The sequence below is a fragment of the Marmota marmota genome, unplaced genomic scaffold (assembly GCF_001458135.2).
Source record: "Marmota marmota marmota unplaced genomic scaffold, marMar, whole genome shotgun sequence".
Classification (NCBI taxonomy): domain Eukaryota; kingdom Metazoa; phylum Chordata; class Mammalia; order Rodentia; family Sciuridae; genus Marmota; species Marmota marmota.
The window spans coordinates 6,214,766-6,233,644 of NW_025999891.1; the positions used below are offsets into that span (position 1 = coordinate 6,214,766).

At 37.4% G+C, this 18,879-nt stretch overlaps 1 protein-coding gene across 3 annotated transcripts in view; it reads right to left on the reverse strand.

The window, feature by feature from the left end:
* The window catches only part of Utp6 (UTP6 small subunit processome component), a 40,056-nt gene that overhangs the window by 9,516 nt on the left and 11,661 nt on the right, over positions 1 to 18,879 (reverse strand). For all 3 annotated transcript variants that reach the window (XM_015501162.2, XM_048794618.1, XM_048794604.1), the window contains 10 exons: positions 14,607 to 14,684; positions 11,394 to 11,475; positions 10,079 to 10,160; positions 8,834 to 9,018; positions 8,060 to 8,139; positions 7,582 to 7,659; positions 3,947 to 4,126; positions 2,836 to 2,916; positions 2,548 to 2,657; positions 1,740 to 1,806 (listed from right to left, as the gene is read on the reverse strand). In XM_015501162.2, the coding sequence (XP_015356648.1) occupies positions 1,740 to 1,806; positions 2,548 to 2,657; positions 2,836 to 2,916; positions 3,947 to 4,126; positions 7,582 to 7,659; positions 8,060 to 8,139; positions 8,834 to 9,018; positions 10,079 to 10,160; positions 11,394 to 11,475; positions 14,607 to 14,684 (1,023 nt within the window). The remainder of the gene's footprint in view (positions 1 to 1,739; positions 1,807 to 2,547; positions 2,658 to 2,835; positions 2,917 to 3,946; positions 4,127 to 7,581; positions 7,660 to 8,059; positions 8,140 to 8,833; positions 9,019 to 10,078; positions 10,161 to 11,393; positions 11,476 to 14,606; positions 14,685 to 18,879) is intronic.

The window sequence follows — 18,879 nt, forward strand, 5'->3', positions numbered from 1 at the left end:
CTAGTAACTTTTTTTGGGGGGGTGGGGGGGTGCCAGGGATTGAACCTAGGGGAACTGAACCACATCCCTAGCCCTTATATTTTATTTAGAGTCAAGGTCTGGCTAAGTTGCTGAGGCTGGCTTTGAACTCTTGATCCTCCTGCCTCAGCCTCCCAAGTGGCTGGGATTATAGGCATGTGCCATCATGCACAGGTAACTTTGAAAATGCAAATAAAAAAAACACCAAGTGAAGTACCAAAATAAAAGAGAAAAAGCAAAATTGGATACTTGGAGAAGCTAAAAGGAAACAAGGATGCAGTATATCTTATTATAAATAAGCCTAATTTTTTTTTTTTTTTGTAGTTTTAGATGAATAGAATGCTTTACTTGTTTATTTTTATGTGGTGCTGAGAATCGAACCCAGTGCCTCACACATGCTAGGCAAGCACTCTACCACTGAGCCACAACCCAGCCCAAGCCTAATTCTTTTGGAGAACTATAATATGGCAATATAATAAAACCATACAAAATATGCCCCCAATCCAGAAATTTATATCAGTAATTTATGTAGAAAAAAGCTACATAAAGACAATCTCTGCAGCAGTGTTTTCAATATACAAAAAAAAAGAGATAAGAATCTATATATATAATGGAATAGATATGAAAATTACAGGTTTAAGAATTACATTAGAGCTGGGCACAGCATTACATGCCTATAATCCCAGCTGCTCAGGAGCCTCAGACAGGATTGCAAGTTCAAAGAAAGCCTCATCACCAGGGCACAGGTAGCACAAGCCTGTAATCCCAACAGTTCAGGAGGCTGAAGAGAGAGGATCACAAGTTTAGAACCAGCCTCAGCATCTTAGTGAGGCCCTAAGCAACTCAGTGAGACCCTGTCTCAAAATAAAATATAAAAAAGAACTGGGGATGTGACTCAGTGGTTAAGCACCCATGTGTTCAATACCCAGTAACAAAAGAAAAAAGGGGAAAAAAAAAAGGATTACAACCATTAAAAATGTGATAAACATATAAAAACACAGGAATGTGTCTATAAAAGGAGATCTCTCATTTGACACCTAAGTCCAAAATATAACAGTACAAAACCAAGTGCATGTGAATTAAAATATTAAATAATAGTAGGCTATATTAATGTGATGGGATTACAGATACATTAGGATTTTTGTGAATTATTTTTAAATGCGACTCTCCTATCCTTTCTCCTGGCTCACAAGTTCCATTTAAAAACACCAGGAATAGTAATTGAGTCTTCACTCTGTACCTCACCATCCACACTATGAAAGCAAAGCAGAAGCAGTCCCTCATCCAGAATGGTAGGTAAGGCTTCCTGTCAGAGGTGACGTCCAAGTTTTTTACTCTCCAAACAGGTACTTTCTTGATACCATTCCTACTAGCTCTATAGAAAATGGGTTGGACCAAGAAACCAGAAATATCTTTTCTTCCTCCACAGTACTGAGGATTGAATCCAGGAGTGCCCCACCACTGAGCTACATCATTTTTTATTTTGATACAGGGTCTCCCTAAAGTTGTCCAGGCTAGCCTCAAATTTGCAATCCCCCTGCCTCAGCCTCCCAAGTAGCTAGGACTACAAGTATGCACTACCACACCCAGTGGAACCAGAAATTTATACTATACCAGAAATTTATACTGTATTATAATAAGTTTTTAAAACAATGAGATGCTGCCATAGATTAGTAACTACTAGCCCATTTTCCCAGGCAAGTCATGCTTAGAATACTTACTTGCTCCTTTTCAAACTGGATCATTTTCCTGAAAAAATCTACTGAAAATGGCCGGTTTTCCTGTAAACTAGAATGTAAAAATGTCATCTTCCACAGTGATAGGATGCCTTTTACTTCTTATAAATAAAAATAAATACCCAGGGCAGTGCCTCCAAAAGAGGGGGTTTAACAAAGACTTTGCTGTAATTCCATGCAAGGTCTAGACCCAGTGACTACTCTCAACCTTTAGTGACTTCCCCTTCACCACCAAAGTCTTTCCTACTCACTTTTCTTTCTGCTTTCCTCTTTCTCACATTTGGAGTCTAAAGTTTCCCCAACTATATCTTAAGATCTTTTTGGAGGCCAATAATTCCATTTCTAAGACTACATCCTAAGGAAATAATTTCCCTTATGGACAAATACTACTGCCAAGGAAATGTTCATCAAGCAGTATTACCATGGCCAAAGAAATTATACCAAATCCACAGAGTGGTTTTTTAATAAATGTTAATGAAGAATGTATACTGAAAGAGGAAAAGATGGAACACAAAACTATGATTGTAGTTTAACCTCAACTACATAAGAAACAAATTCTAAAATATATTAACAGTGGTTTTTCTTTTGATGGGATTACAATGAATCACCTATTGATTTTCTCTGCCAAAGAGGTTTAATTGCTTTTATTGTTCAAAAGCAGTAAAAGGAAGCATTACTTTTTTAAAAAATCCCTTGGATTACTTTCCCAGATACTATTTGTGATACATACAATTTGGCTATGATGGGCCATGGAGTAGAGAGAGTAGAAACAGCTATAAAAGTTTGTGAGTACCTTTTAAACACAGTTCTGGCCTTTTTGTTGCCACCAATTCGATATGCCCAATCCAAGTATTTATCCTTCAGAGTTACTGAGCTGGTACCTGTGATAGCTAAAATAGCTTTCTACAATGTAAAAGAAAAAAGAAACAAGTTGTATGAGGAAATTTATAGATAACAAAACAAATTTTCCCAGAACCACCCCAGGCTACTTAATGGGGCTTTAGGACATATGCTGATGAAAGAACCCTCCAACTAGTGAGCCCATTCCCCAAACCACAAGACTTAGAACATGGAACTACACCTTATAGATTGCTTCTGTGTCTTCATGGCTTTGGGCACCTTCACTCCACTCTGCCCATGAAATCCATAAGGGCAAACAAACCTACTCCCAATTAAAAAAAAAAAAAAAAAAAGTTAGAAAATGATCGTTCAGCACTATGCTCTGAAAATTTATCACTATAAAGATGGGCTCCTCCTAAGACAATCAATATGCAAACTATGGATTCATTTCTGCCCAGCAGGAATTGGCATGTCAGAACATAGACAGCCTTCTAAGTCATCCAGAGCAATCCTCTCCTGCTAATTTTAGTTCCCTTCTGTTGGGGAATACTTCCTGTAGTTGCCATCATCAATCATCATTCAGTTACTTAAACCATTAACAGCAGACAGACAGCCCAACCCACAGCTACCCAGGCCATGGCTCTGCTGTCTAGGACCTACAACACAAGAACTAACTAATCAAGGCTGATTTTTCACTCACTTGCCAAAAGCAAACACAAATGAGCAGGAAAATAGTGTTTTTCCCATTTTACCTTCTGGAGTACATTTTCCTCACTGATATAAAAAGATTTACTATATAGTTTTAAATTTTGATCTTTAAAGATTAGAAATATATTTTCAATTAAAAGTCAGGTCAATGTTCAGCTTTAGATGCAAGTGAGAATAATATTGTATCAAACTTATCACTTGTTCCAAGATATCTAAACAGAATAGAAAGTTTTATATAATATAGCCAATTTTCAAATAAGGGTTAGAAATAAGCTGTTGAAGCTGGGCATGGTGGCAGGTGCACACCTATAATCCCAAAAGTTCAGGAATTTGAGGCAGGAGGATGGTAAGTTCAAAACCAGCCTCAGAAACTCAGCAAAGCCCTAAGCAACTTAGGACCCTGTCTCCAAATAAAATTCAAAAGAGTGATGGGGATGTGCCCCTGGGTTCAATCCCCGGTATCAAACAAAAAAGAAAGAAAGAAATGAAATGAATTCTACTACTGATCCCTCAAACCATCACCACTTTACAATAAATGTCACTCTAGGGTCAGCTCTCAGCAAATATGTATTCAAAGGAGCTTTGGCTAAAGTCTTAACAGGTTTCCCAAACAGAATGAAACATGAAAGACCCAACTCACAGACCTGGGGTTTGAGGTGCACAAAGGCTTCTTCAACAAACATGGCTATGTCAGGACTCTTTGAGGCAATCAGCACCTGCAGCTTCATCTGCCACATTGTCACGGAGTCCTTGAACAATTCAATCCCAGCTTCTGCCACCTCCAGAGCTTCCGTAAAGAAGTCACGGGGCAGCAACAACTCAATCTAAGACAAAGTTAATTACTGAAAAGTTAATTACTGAAACATAAATAACATATGTAAATAGAGACAAAGACCTCATGTGAGACAATAATTTCAACAGCCTTTCCACTAAAATTTTTACCCTGGCTGCTGCATAGGCCCAAAGAGAACAATTTGGAATTCCTCTTCCTTTTCCTACTCCTATACATAAAGACAATCAAGAAAAACAGGAACAGGGGTTGTAGCTCAGTGGTAGAGCGCCTGCCTGGCATGTGTGAGGTACTGAGTTCAATTCTTAGCACTGCATATAAATAAATAAAGGTCCATCAACAACTTAAAAAATATTAAAAAAAAAAAAAAAACAGGGACAAAAGCTGGTGTGCAGGAGCATATTCTTATAATCCCAGCTACTAGGATGGGCGAGTCAGAAGGATCACAAGTTTGAGGCCAGCCTGGGCAACTTAGCAAGACCCTATCTCAAAATAAAAAATTAAAAACGGCTGAGGTTTAGCTCAGTTGTAGAGCACCCCTGGGTTCAAACCCCAGTACACACACACACACACACACATATACAAACACAAATTGGGCCATCATGACTTAATTCCAAAGACTTATCAAATATACTCGGGGGGCCGCTGGGGGACTGGATGTACTTCAGTGGTGTAACTCCCTAGCATGGCATGGGGCAGGGATTTAGACTGGTGCTCACACCCACCAGAATATAAGTCAATAAAGATAAAATAAGTATTTGGGGCACAGTAATTAAATAGATGTATTCAATCAAATGGAGTTGGATACATTACATTACAATTTTTCTAAAACGTAATTTAGCACTGTGTAACAAGTCATAGAAGTTTTCATCTTTTTAAAAGTTTTGAACTTTAACAAATATGGCCTGACAAAAAAAAAGAAGGAAACCTTATCTGTTCAAAGGTTTATATCCACACTAGTTGGCTATATTTTTGTTTTTGTAGTACCATAGATTGAAAGCAGGGGCGCTCTACCACTGCACTATATTCCTAGCACTTACTTATTTTGAGACACGGTCTCACTAAACTGCCCAGGCTGGCCTCAAATTTGTGATCGTCTTGTCTCATTGTCCCAAGTAGCTGAGATTATAGGTATATACTACTGCACCCTAGCGTCCACAGGTTTAATAGAGGAAAAAAACTGCTAAGTGCAGTGGCACACACCTGTAATCCCAGCAGCTCAGGATGCTCAGGTAGGAGGATCACAGGTTCAAAACCAGCCTCAGCAACTTAGCAAGGCCCTGTCTCAAAATAAAATATAAGAAAAGGGCTGGGGATGTGGCTCAGAGGTTCAATGCCCCAGGATCAATCCCAGATACCAAAAAAAGAGAGAGAGAGAAAAAAAAAAAAAAAAAAACCCTAAAACAATTCCAATTTTACAGAAGTGTGAAAAAGTGAGTAAATGGCAATATATAAACAGTTCACCCATATTATATGCTAGATTTAATTTATACTCCTACTGCCTACAGAGAGACTTCCTAAAAAGACAGCCTACCAAAAGAGACAGTTTGACATGTGCCATGACAAAAAGAATCACCTGCTACATGAGTACAAACCAGAAACACCAACTAGAGCTTTGGCAATTACCAGAGAGGACTCAGAAAAGGAGCATTTAAGCCAAGACTTAAAACAGAAATACGTACTAACCAAATGAACACAAGACCTCCAGAAAAAGAGAAGGCTTTCCCAACTAGCAAGAGGCCAGAGATGGCTCAGATAAAAGGAAATCCAAGTTCAGTATGACTGGAGGGTAGGACACACACCAAAGGATTGGAAGATGAGTCTGGAAATACTGGCAGGGGCCAAGTTAAAGAGTAGAGATTCTGTGGAGAACAATCTGGAAAAAGGATGAGTTGTAGAATTAGCTGGGCATTTAACTTTTATGGCAGTATGCTAAGGGATTCTCTTTAAAAGTAAGGTCATAATGGATGTGTAACTGATGTGATTCTGCAATCTGTGTATGGGGTGAAGGTGGGAGTTCATAACCCACTTGAATCAAAGTGTCAAATATGATATGTCAAGAAATTTGTAACGTTTTGAACAACCCACAATAAAAAATTAAAAAAAATAAAAAATAAAAAAATAAAATAAAAAAAAAATAAAATAAAATAAAAGTAAGGTCATCAATGATGGCTGAGGTGGTAGTCTTAGGAAAGGCAACTTCAGAGATTTGAGTATTGTAAGAATGTTTGAAATAGCCAGAGTTGTAAACAACATAAGAAAGATGATAACAGAAGAACAGGACTGCCAAGGTAATATTCAAAGACCACTTGAATTTATGCATTGTGAATGACTTTCCAACACTTAATAACTCCAGCCCTGGGATTTTCCTGAGTAGTTGCCTTAAAAGGAGAAGAGTATCTCAGCCTTGGAATAATATAACAGGTTATACTACCTAGTATCTTGAGGGAAATATTAATGCAAAAATAATAGAACACAATACAAAATAGAAAAAACATTCATTACAATTACATAAAAATAATATTGATCAAAAGGGGCAAGCTAGGTGTGTTGGCACACTCCTTTAATCCCAGTGGCTTGGGAAGCTGAGGCAGGAGGATCGTGAATTCAAAGCCAGTCTCAGCAAAGTAAGCAACTCAGTGAGACCCGGTCTCTAAATAAAATACAAAATAGGACTGGGGATGTGACTCAGTGGTTAAGTGGCCCTGAGTTCAATCCTTGGTATGCTGCCCCATCCCCTGCCAAAAAAAAAAAACAAAAAAAAGAGGCAGAAGTCATATAAATAAAAAAACTCAATAAATATAAAAATTTTTGTTTTCCCCCCCGCTGAACAGTTATATTAACACATTCACTACTTTATGCAATGCTCTCAACGACTTTGTGAGGTGGCAAAAACAAAGATGACTATTTTAAAACCAAATAAACTCAGCAAAGTTAAGTGGTTTTTCTAAGTCATCTAGCTACTATGCAGTAAAACCTGATCTAAAACTATATATTTCCACAGTATAGTATTCTGGACTTTCTTTACCCTCAACTCAAAGTATAGAGGGTTAATGTGCCTCTTACTAGAATGTCGGCTTTTGAAATACAGGAACATATTTCGTTGCTTTAATGGTTACTCTGGGCCAGGAAAAAAATGTTCATTAAAAGATGGATGAATGGGGTTGGGGTGAGGTTCAGAGGAAGAGCACCTGCCTAGCATGCACAAGGCCCTGGATTTGATCACCAGCATCACAAATAAATAAAGGATGGGTGAATAAACAAACTCAGACTCTCTGTTCAAGTACTTTCCACTGTATAATACCTTCCCCTTCACAGATTTCAATTTTGGTGTATACCAAATACAACCACACGTAAATACCATCTTCCAAATGGCCACAGTTGTGTAAGATAGATTAGTCCATACATACAAAACACACTGACAACAGCACAAAACAACAAAAATAAAGTATATGTAACTGACAGTGAATGTGCTCTCAATGTTCTTACCCACTGCTTGTACTGGGATTCTGAAAGGAGCTTGAGTTCGTGTGCCTTCCTGAATGAAATCATGGTTCTTTCCAGTCTCTAAAATCAGAAAAATTCCTCAGTTTATTACCAAGATCTCATCAGAGGCCTCTGTCCACTGATATAAACAAAAACAATTTTGCATATTTCTAACAATTCAGAGAAAGGACTGGTTGCTCCTGCATCATGGTGTCACTCATCATTAGAGGAGGTTATCACTTGTATGTGGCACAGCCCAGTAAGAAGAGGGCCCCTCCTACCCTGGTGTACAGTATAAGGGCAAACCAAATCAGACCTTGAAAATGACAGGCCACCCTCCTGGCTGTCAGGAGAAAGTGGTTAAGCTTGAAGTTCCAAAAGCTGGCCCAGACCCTCCCGCAAAATGCTGTGCTTCTGTTCTTCTTTTAGAAGATAGGCACTTTCTAATCAGTCACTGTAACCATGAAATACAAGCCCTTACCTTCCCTCTGAGGAACTCACTACTCGTCTTCTTAGAAAATCTTTCCAAGCAAAAATTGATGTAACATTTCCACATGCCCTCTGGGAAAAAAAATCACATTACATTGATAAGATCACCAATTCTCTTAGTTCAATAATCATCACATGTGTTTTCTTCAAAGGGAAAAAGCCTCTGAAGAAAAGTTTTAACTAGCTTAATGGAAAATTATTCGGGAGCTGAGGTTGTGGCTCAGTGGCAGAGCGCTTGCCTGGCACACGTGAGGCACTAGGCTCAATCCTCAGCACCACACAAAAATAAATAAATAAAATAAAGGTATTATGTCCATCTACAACTAAAAAAATATTGGGAAAAAAAAAGTTATTCGAATTACAGCCAAACATTTCAAATACTGGGGGAAAGCATCTGAGTAATAATAGAAACATAAAATTCAAAATCAAAAGCTTTATCCAGGTTTTAGATCCTCACCAATTTTATTCTCCAATATTATAAAAGAAGTTAAGTCTCTAGCAAAAGATAACTAAAGAATCTTCTGAATTATCATTTCCTAAGTATCAACTCCTCCAAACAAATGAACATAAAGACCGCAAAGATAGAGGAAGTATACAAAAGCTCCAACTTCCACCATCAGAGAAAGAACAAGCTGGAAAGCCAGGCACATTGCAAACTGTACTATAAAGAGATTTCCAGTGCCAGTTTTGGTAATGGGAAGGGGAGTGTCTGCTCACACTTGGATACTCTTACTTCTACACAACATGGCGGTTTAAAGAAGTTTACCTGTAGGCAGAGTCTTCACTGCCTCTTCATATACAGCACAGCACCTCTCCTCCCTCCGGCCCACCTCCGCTGCTCTGGCTTGTTTTGTCAGAGGCTGCTCATCTCCTGGTTGTGACTGGATCTCTAATTCTCGGCGTGCCACATAATCCCAAGTGAGAGGGTCATCTGTGTGCATAGCCTGAAGGCTGAAAAATACAGTTTATTGGCATTTGTTCCACAAAAAGGAACTCGGAATTCCCAAACAGACAGTTCCACATGGTCTAAAAATGTACACAAGACACCTTTATAACTGCAGTACCTTAAGAGCCAGAGTACCTTCACTCACTATATAATCAGTGGAACAAAGCTGTCACAGATTTATTGTCTCATAATATTTCAGACATCACTGACAAATGTTAACATTCAAGTTAACTCATAAAGTCAAATCAGCAGTTATCTGCAACCACACAAGCCTCCAAGAGCTCTTGACAGCTTTATATCCTAACTCTGGATTTCCTGTTATTATAACGGAGGCAGAGAAAAAGCACAACCTAATCCTCTACCAAAACTCTACAGATCTAAAGGACAAACTGATCCACATTTCATCTTATACCCTAGAAAAGCACAGGGTGCTACCTAAGAATGGAAGTACATATAAAGTAGGCACAAATAAAAAATTCTTAGACAATATAATCAGGCATTGAAGAATAAAATTACTTGCAACATTCCAGTAAGAACAGTTATGAATACAACTCTTGTTTTATGAACAAAAGACATGCCAGGACAACAGAACACAGGTTTTCTTGTTTTTCTTTTGGTACTAAGGATTGAACCCAGGGACTCACACAGTCTAACTCTACCACTGAGCTACAACCCCAGCTAGCCTCAAACTTATGATGCTCCTGCCTCAGCCTCCTGACCAGCTTGACTTACAGGAATGTGCCACATGCCAGCAGGATATAGGATTTTTATATAAGCCTTAGGATATATTTGTTATTGAATATAGACAAATTATTTCCAAAAGGAAGTCAATAAATAAGGTCAAAGAATTCTCTAAAAACATACTCTTTGAATATGTAAAGCATACACATTTTTCTTAAAACTTAACCTTTCTATAAAGTCAATAATAAAAGAAAAAAAAAAAACTTAGCCTTTCTTCCAAGGATCTAGTATTGTATCTTTTTCCTCCCTTACAAACAACCAAACTCAAATTTTTATCATATGATCAGAAATAGATATAATTCACCTTTCTACCATTTTACTTACTCATCATAAATTTCTTTTTGTAGATCTTTGGCAAAATCAAACAGCTGTGCAATTGAGAGAAGTGACACATGAAATTCTGCACCTAAAATTTAAAAAGCAGGGGAGGAGAAATTCTTCACAAAGGGCACTCTACCACCGAGCTACACTCCCATTCCCTTTTTTTTTCCTCCTTGAGACAGGGTCTCACCAAGTTGCTGGGGCTGGTCCCAAACTTGCACCTGAATACTAGTTCTTTTTTTTTTTTCGGGGGGGGGGGGTGGGTGGGGAGTGGCAGGGTAGATAGAGGTCTGGGGATTGAATCCAGGGACTCACACATGCTAAACACCTCTACTGCAGACTTACACACCCCTCCAACTGAAGGAAGCTTATTTTGGTTGTGGATTTTCTTTTTTTTTTTTTCTTTTTGAGAATGAGAAAAAAAATGGGCTGGGGGAGATCCTATAGTCCCCATAAACAAGCAAAGCCATTATTAATATTATGGGATATTCATAAGCACTTCTAACTTTCATTCTAAACTTGAGGGCATAAGGAAACAAACTAAGTTCTCTACTTCTTTTCAATATCTAAATAAGTTAAGTATTTGAAAAATAGTTCCTGAAGCCAGGCACAGTTGTACATGCCTGTAATCCCAGTGGCTGGGGAGGCTGAGGCAGGAGGATCACGAGTTCAAAGCCAGCCTCAACAAAAGCAAGGCACTAAGCAACTCAGCAAGACCCTGTCTCTAAATAAAATACAAAATAGGGCTGGGGATGAGGCTCAGTGATTAAGTGGCCCTGACTTCAATCCCTGGTACCCCAACAACAACAACAACATCAAAAAAAAAAAAAACACTTCCTAAAAAATGTCCAATTATAGTCTAGAAGAAATAAGCATTTTCAAAAAGATACAGGACTCTGGGCTGGAGTTGTAGTTCAGTGGTAGAGTGCTCGACTGGAATGTGTGAGGCCCTAAGTTTACCCCTCAGCACTGCATATAAATAAATAAATAAAAGATCCATCCATTGACAAAAAAGTATTTAAAAAATAAAAGATACAGGACATTATCCCTACAATCAGAGTTTTATACATATTACAGTTGAAATTTTCAAAATTAGCTAACAAAATTAGCTCAATATGAGAATGCTCCACTTTCCTACCACAAATAAATGTTCAAAAGACACCTACCATTTTTTAATATTTATTTTTTAGCTGTAGTTGAACACAATACCTTTATTTATTTATTTTTATGTGGTGCTGAGGACCAAACCTAGGGCCTCACATGCCATAGGCAAGCACTCTACCATTTTGCCACAACCCCAGCACCAAAAGACACCTACCTTTAATCTTGCTTATAGAATTTTTGTAGATGATCCGAGCCAACTCGCCATTAAGGATTTCTTCAGAATGATCAAAACTCCCCTATAAAGTGTTACATTAAGCACAAGAAGTAGGGTCAGTAAATGTTAAAAAAAAAAAAAAAAAAAGCACTAGGATGAAAATCAACAGTCTTGGACTGCCACTACCTTTACAAGTCATGTCTCTGTGTGTCTGTCTGTCCCCGCTCCCCTATTCTCAACCAATTCCCTCTCTTGTAAAATGGGAAACTGAAACAAGATCACACTCATCTTCCAGCTCTGTTCTCTCAGGATCCTGGAGTGGTAGGAAGATCACACAATTTAAGGCCTCAATCTCTATTTTTAACAAGTCAAGTTGTACAAGATCTAATTATCCTTCTGTTTTAAGATTTTATTTGGATAAAAAAAGTTCTGAGTTGGAAACCACAATAACAGACAAAAGCGAAGTTCCTTTTTTAGCTCTAACATTCTAAATCTTCTTTAAGATATTCTATCATGTTAAAAAATCACATAAAAAGTAAAAGAAATAGGCATAGGGGCTGGGGTTGTAGATTACTGGGGGAGTGCTTTTGCCTGGCATGTGTGTCACACTGGGTTCAATTCTCAGCATCACATATAAACAAATAAATAAAATAAAGGTCCATCAATAACTAAAAAACATATTTTTAAAAAAAGAAGTGGATTTCTGTATATCAGTGACAAATCCTCTGAGAAGGAAATGAGGAAACTGCCCCATTCACAATATCCTCAAGAAAAATAAGATACTTGGGAATCAACTTAACAAAAGAGGTGAAGGATCTATACAATGAAAACTATAGAACCCTAAAGAGAAAAATCAAAGAAGACCATAGAATATGGAAAGATCTACCTTGTTCATGGATAGGCAGAATTAATATTATTAAAATGACCGTACTACCAAAAGCACTATATAGGTTCAATGTAATTCCGATGAAAATCCCAATGGCATTCCTCATAGAAATAGAAAAAACAATCATAAAATTCATCTGGAAATACCCAGAATAGGTAAAGCAATTCTAAGCAGGAAGAGTGAAACAGGTGGTACCGCTATACCAGACCTTAAACTATACTACAGAGAAATAGTAACAAAAATAGCATGGTACTGGCACCAAAACAGGCTGGTAGACCTATGGTACAGAATAGAAGACACAGAGAGTAACCCACAAAATCACAACTATCTTATATTAGACAAAGGTGCCAAAAGCATGCACTGGAGAAAGGATAGCATCTTCAACAAATGGTGCTGGGAAAACTGGAAATCCGTATGCAACAAAATGAAATTGAATCCCTATCTCTCAACATGCATAAAAGTTAACTCAAAATGGATCAAGGATCTAGGAATTAAACCAGAGACTCTGTGTCTAATAGAAGAAAAAGTAGGTCCTGATCTTTATCACGTGGGACTAGGCCCCAACTTCCTTAATAAGACTCCTATAGCGCAAGAATTAAAACCAAGAATCAACAAATGGGATGGATTCAAACTAAAAAGTTTTTTTCTCAGCAAAAAAAATAATCTGTGAGGTGAAAAGGGAGCTTACATCCTGGGAGCAAATTTTTACCCCTCACACATCAGATAGAGCACTATCTCTAGGGTATAAAGAACTCAACAAGCTGAGCAACCCAAAACAAATAATCCAATCAATAAATGGGCCAAGGACCTGAACAGACACTTCTAAGAGGTGGTATATATGTGTATTAAGAATTGTAATGCAAAAACAAAGAAGAAGAAGTAGGCATGGTGGCACATGACTGTACTTATTGATTGATATACAATCACAATCAATAAATATATGAAAAAATGCTCATCATCTCTAGCACAGAGAAATGAAAATCAAAACTACTCTAAGATACCATCTCACTCCAGTCAGAATGGCAGCTATTATGAAGACAAACAATAAGTGTTGGCAAGGATGTGGGAAAAAAGGTAAACTCATACATTGCTGGTGGGACTGCAAATTGGTGCAGCCAATTTGGAAAGCAGTATGGAGATTCCTTGGAAATCTGGGAATGGAACCACCTTTTGACCCAACTATCCCTCTTCTCGGACTATACTCAAAGGACCTAAAAACAGCATACTACAGAGACACAGCCACATCAATGTTTATAGCAGCACAATTCACAATAGCTAACTGTGGAGCCAACCTAGATGTCCTTCAGTGGATGAATGGATTAAAAAAATGTGGCATTTATACACAATAGAATATTATACAGCACTAAAAAAAGAACAAAATCATGGCATTTGCAGGTAAATGGATGGTGTTACTGAAGATAATGCGAAATGAAGTTAGCCAATCCCCAAAAAACAAATGCCGAATGTTTTCTCTGATATAAGGGGGGTGACTCAAAGTAGGGTAAGGAGGAAGAACATGGGAAGATTATTTCTAGATAGGGAAGAGGGGTGGGAGGGAAAGGGATTAGCAAGGATGGTGGAATGTGATAGTCATCATTATACAAAATACATGTAGAGATTTGAATTTAGTGTCAACACACCTTATATTCAAACAGAGATATGAAAAATTGTGGTATATATGTGTATTAAGAATTGTAATGCAAAAAAAAAAGAAGTAGGCATGGTGGCACATGACTGTATTCCCAGCTACTCAGGAGGTTGAGGCAGGAAGACGGCAAGTTCAAGGCTGGCCTCTGCAACTTGGCTAGACCTTGGATCAATATAAAAATTAAGAAGTGGTAGTACACTCCTGAATTCAATCCCCAGTACCTACCATAAAAAAAAAGAAACTAGAAACCTCGCATTCCACAATCTTTCTCAGGCTTCTTAAACCCATTAATATACCACTTACTAAAATCATACAGCATTAAAGAACAGCATTTGACCATAACATCAGTTATAACTTCAATTACTCTAAATATCTATCTTTATTTTATTTTATTTTTACACAACACAATGCCTTTATTTATTTATTTTATGTGGTGCTGAGGATTGAACCCGGGTCCCGCCTGTGCTAGCCGAGCGCTCTACCGCTGAGCCACAATCTCAGCCCCTAAATATCTATCTTTAAAGCAGAAAATCTTATTTCTTTTATTACTAACCCCATTTAATTAAACCAACTTTTTATTCATTTTCAAGTTTTAAAATAACATTAAATTAGAAAGAAAAATATATTACAAGTGTTCTATCTCTTAAGCAGACTCAGTGACAATACAGTAGGATCTCACCATATCCATGTCAGCCTTTTCAAATTCTTGTTTTTCCTTCCTCAGTTTCTCAGCATGCATCAGCTCCATCCTGAAGTACTACAGAAGAGAAATAATGGCCTGAAAATCTTTAAAGATACTTTCTTAAATTCAAGATATATAATACACCTTGTTTTTATGCATAATTTTCAGATGTGGGAAAATTTAGGAGGAGTATTATATTTTTCTTTGTTAACAAACTAGCTAACATTGACAAGGTAAGGTGAAAATATTATTTTACGCTATTCTAAAAGCAATCTAGAGGTATGAATCAAAAACTTTAAAAATGCTTTTATATCCTTGGTTATCACTTCACAATTAAACAAACCATAAAGTCTAGCCCTAAATTGTCAAAAGAAGCAACAAACACACTCAATGTCCTTAACCAGTTGAGAAGAATATAAGTTTGTAATCTAATATTGAAGGTTTCCATGAGTAATTTTACTTATGATTTCATCCATGTATATGAAAAGTGTCAACAGAAGCCAAGTAAGGAATTTGGACTTCTATCCTCTTCAGTCTTCCTCTCCTCTATTTAGCAGTAAATAGGCAGAATAGTATCAAAAGAGTTCTACTATCCGGGAGCAGTGGCACATGCCTGTAATCCCAGCTGCTCAGGAGGTTGAGATAGGAGGATCATGAGTTCAAAGCCAGCTTCAGCAAAAAAGTAAGGTGCTAAGCAACTCACTGAGACCCTCCCTGTCTCTAAATAAAATAGAAAAGGTCTGGGGATATAGCCCAATGGTTAAGTGCCCCAGGGTTCAATTTCTAGTACCAAGAAGAAAAAAGTTCTACTAGCCAGAAAATTTAACTCCCAGAGTTTCATAAAATAACCAAAAGGCCTAAAATCAATCATAAAAAGAACCAGGAGGGGCTGGGGTTGTGGCTCAGTGGTAGAGAGCTCACCTCACATGCGTGAAGCACTAGGTTCAATCCTCAGCACCATTTAAAAATAAATAAATAAAATAAAGGTATTGTGTCTGTCTACAATTAAAAAAATATTTTAAAAAAAGCAGGAAGGGGGCTAGGGTTGTATCTCAGTTGTTAGGGTGTTTGCCTTGCATGTGTGAGGCACTGGTTTCAATCCTCAGAACCACATTTAAATAAATAAATCAAATAAACATATGTGTATGCGTGTGTGTGTGTGTGTGTGTGTGTGTGTATATATGTATGTATGTGTATATATATATATATATATATATATATATATATATATAAGAACCAGGAATATCACAACTTCAATGAAGACAATCCAAAGACACCAACAACAGAGATGACATAGATGTTAGAATTATCCAACAAGGATTTAAAATCAGTAAAGATGCTTTAATGAGGGCTGGGGATGTGGCTCAAGCTGTAGCGCGCTCGCCTGGCATGCGTGCGGCCCGGGTTCGATCCTCAGCACCACATACAAACAAAGATGTTGTGTCCGCTGAGAACTAAAATAAATAAATAAATAAATATTAAAAAAAAAAAAAAAAAAAGATGCTTTAATGAGTAATTATAAATACATTTGAAACAATAGTAAGTATCAGCAAACAGAAAACATAAAGAAGAACCAAATAGAAATTTGAGAACTGAAACTAATAACTCAGTGAATGGACTCAATAGCAACATGAACAAAACAGAGGAAAGAACCAGTGATCCTGAAAATAACTATAAAAATTACCCAATCTGAACAACAGAGAAAATAGGTTGAAAACAATGAACAGGGCCTCAGAAACCGGTGAGACAATGATAAATGATCCCATATGTGTCATTGGAGTTGCAGAGGAAAGAAAAAGGAGTAAAGCTGAAAATTTTTCTTAAAAAATTATGACTTGGTGCTGGGGGTTTAGCTCAGTGGTTGAGCACTTGCCTGGCAGCACAGTATCCCACAACATCAGTTATAACTTTACTGAGTCCTGTGTTCAATCCCCAGCACCAAATAAGAAAAAGAAAAAAGTGCCTCATGATTTTCCAAATTCAGCAAAAAACATAAACCTATAGATTCAAGAAGGTGACAGAACCGTTGGTGAACCCAAGTAAATCATGATAAAACCCACCATAATCAAACCTATGAAAAATAATGACAAAGAAAAAACTTGAAAGCAGTGAGAGATATGACATCCTACCTAAAAGAGAAAAGCAATTCAAACTGGACTTCCACAATCATCTAACAGTAAAAAAGCAGAACAGTGTCAGAAGAGGTCTACTAAACAAAACTTAAATATCCTAGAGTTGCTGGCAGATTTCTCATCAGAAAACAAGGAGGCCAAAAGGAAGAAGTGACACAATATTTTCAAATGCTACAAGAAAAGATGTGTTACCCCAGAAATATCTGGCAAAAATATAATTCAAAAAAGAAGGGAGCTGGGTACAGTGGCACATGCCTGTAATCCTAGCAGCTCAGGAGGCTGAGGCAGGAGGATTGTGAGTTCAGAGCCAGCCTCAGCAATTCAGCAAGGCTCTAAGCAACTCAGCAAGAACCCTGTCTCTAAATAAAATGTAAAAAAGGGCTGGGGATGTGGCTCAGTGCTTGATCATGTCAGAGTATAAATGCTGGTACCAAAAAAAAAAAAAAAAAGAAGAAGAAGAAGGAAAAAGAGCCAGGCATGGTAGAGAACACCCACAATCCCAGCAACCAGGGAGGCTGAGACAGGAGGAATAAAAGTTCAAAGTCAGCCTCAGCAACCTAGCAAGGCCCTAAGCAATTTAGTAAGACCCTGTCTCAAAATAAATTTAAAAGGCTATGCTGGGGTATAGCATAATTCAGTAGTAAAGTGCCTCTAGGTTCAGTGCCCAATACCAAGGGGGAAAAAGGGAAAATTAGGGCACACAATGTACATACTTGGGAGGCAGAAGCAGAAGAATTATAAAACTAGAGGCCAGCCTTGGTAATTTAGCAAGACCCAGTCTCAACATAAAAAATAAAAAGGGCTGGGGATAGGACTCAGTGATAGAATGCCTCTGGGTTCAATCCCCACTACAAACACACACAAAAAGCAAAACAGATCAAAAGACATTCTCAGATAAAGTGAAACTAAGAATCTATGTTAGAAGACCCATCATAAAAAAACATAAAGCTCTCAAAATAGAAGAAATTATTGCTTAAAAAGGATTCTGGAACATTAGGAAGACAGAAAAATGGAAAGAGTAAAAATATGGGTTATGTAATGGGGACGTGGCTCAATGTTAAAATGCCTGCCTAGCATGTGCAAGGTCACAGGTTCAATCCCCAGCATCACAAATATTTAAGTTGTTTGATACATAAAGCAAAAATTCTAACACTGTCTCATGTGGTTCCTCGGTCTTCTCAAACAGGAGATAGAATACCCTAAGTGAAATTTTAAAAACAAAACAATAAGTAAAACTGAATTAAACAAATCAACAAAATGAAAAAATGATAAAGGACAAATTTCTTAGTTTTGTGTTGTACTATAGTTTTATAAAATGTAACTACTGGGAGGAATTAGGTGAAGGGTACACAGTACATCATTGTATTACCTTTGTGTCTTCTAGTGAACCTAAAATTATTTCAAAATAAAATTAATGGTAATAGGCTGGGGATATAGCTCAGTTGGTAGAGTGCTTGCCTCGCATGCACAAGACCCTGGGTTCAATCCCCAGCACACACATAAAAAAACAAAATTAATGGTAAGCTGATACATGCCTATAATCCCAGCAACTTGGGAGAATAAAGCAGGAGAATGCTAAGTTTGAGGTCCACTTCAATCAGCAAATTCAAAGCCAGTCTAGGCAACTTAACAAGACCCAATCTCAAAACAAAAACCACAAACGGTCAGTGTAAAGCACTGCTGGGTTCAATCTCTAGTACCACCAAAAAAAAAAAAAAAAAAAAAATCAATGACAAATATGTAATATCAAACTCTATAAAAAAGTCATGGTATCGTTATAGGTCTATGAAGATAAATTAATGCATGATTAACATCTACTAAAAAAATTTGTGCCAATTTTTGAATACTTGAAATTTTATAAGACATTAAAAAATGGGGGCTGGGATGTGGCTCAAGCGGTAGCGCGCTCGCCTGGCACGCGTGCGGCCCGGGTTCGATCCTCAGCACCACATACAGACAAAGATGTTGTGTCCGCCAAATACTAAAAAAAAAAAAATAAATATTAAAAAAATTCTCTCTCTCTCTACCTCTATCTCTCTCACTCTCTCTTTAAAAAAAAAAAAAAAATGAAGGGTTTTTTTAAATTAGTTATGTTTAACCTTTTAAGTCAGTAATTCTGCTTCTAGGAATAAATCATA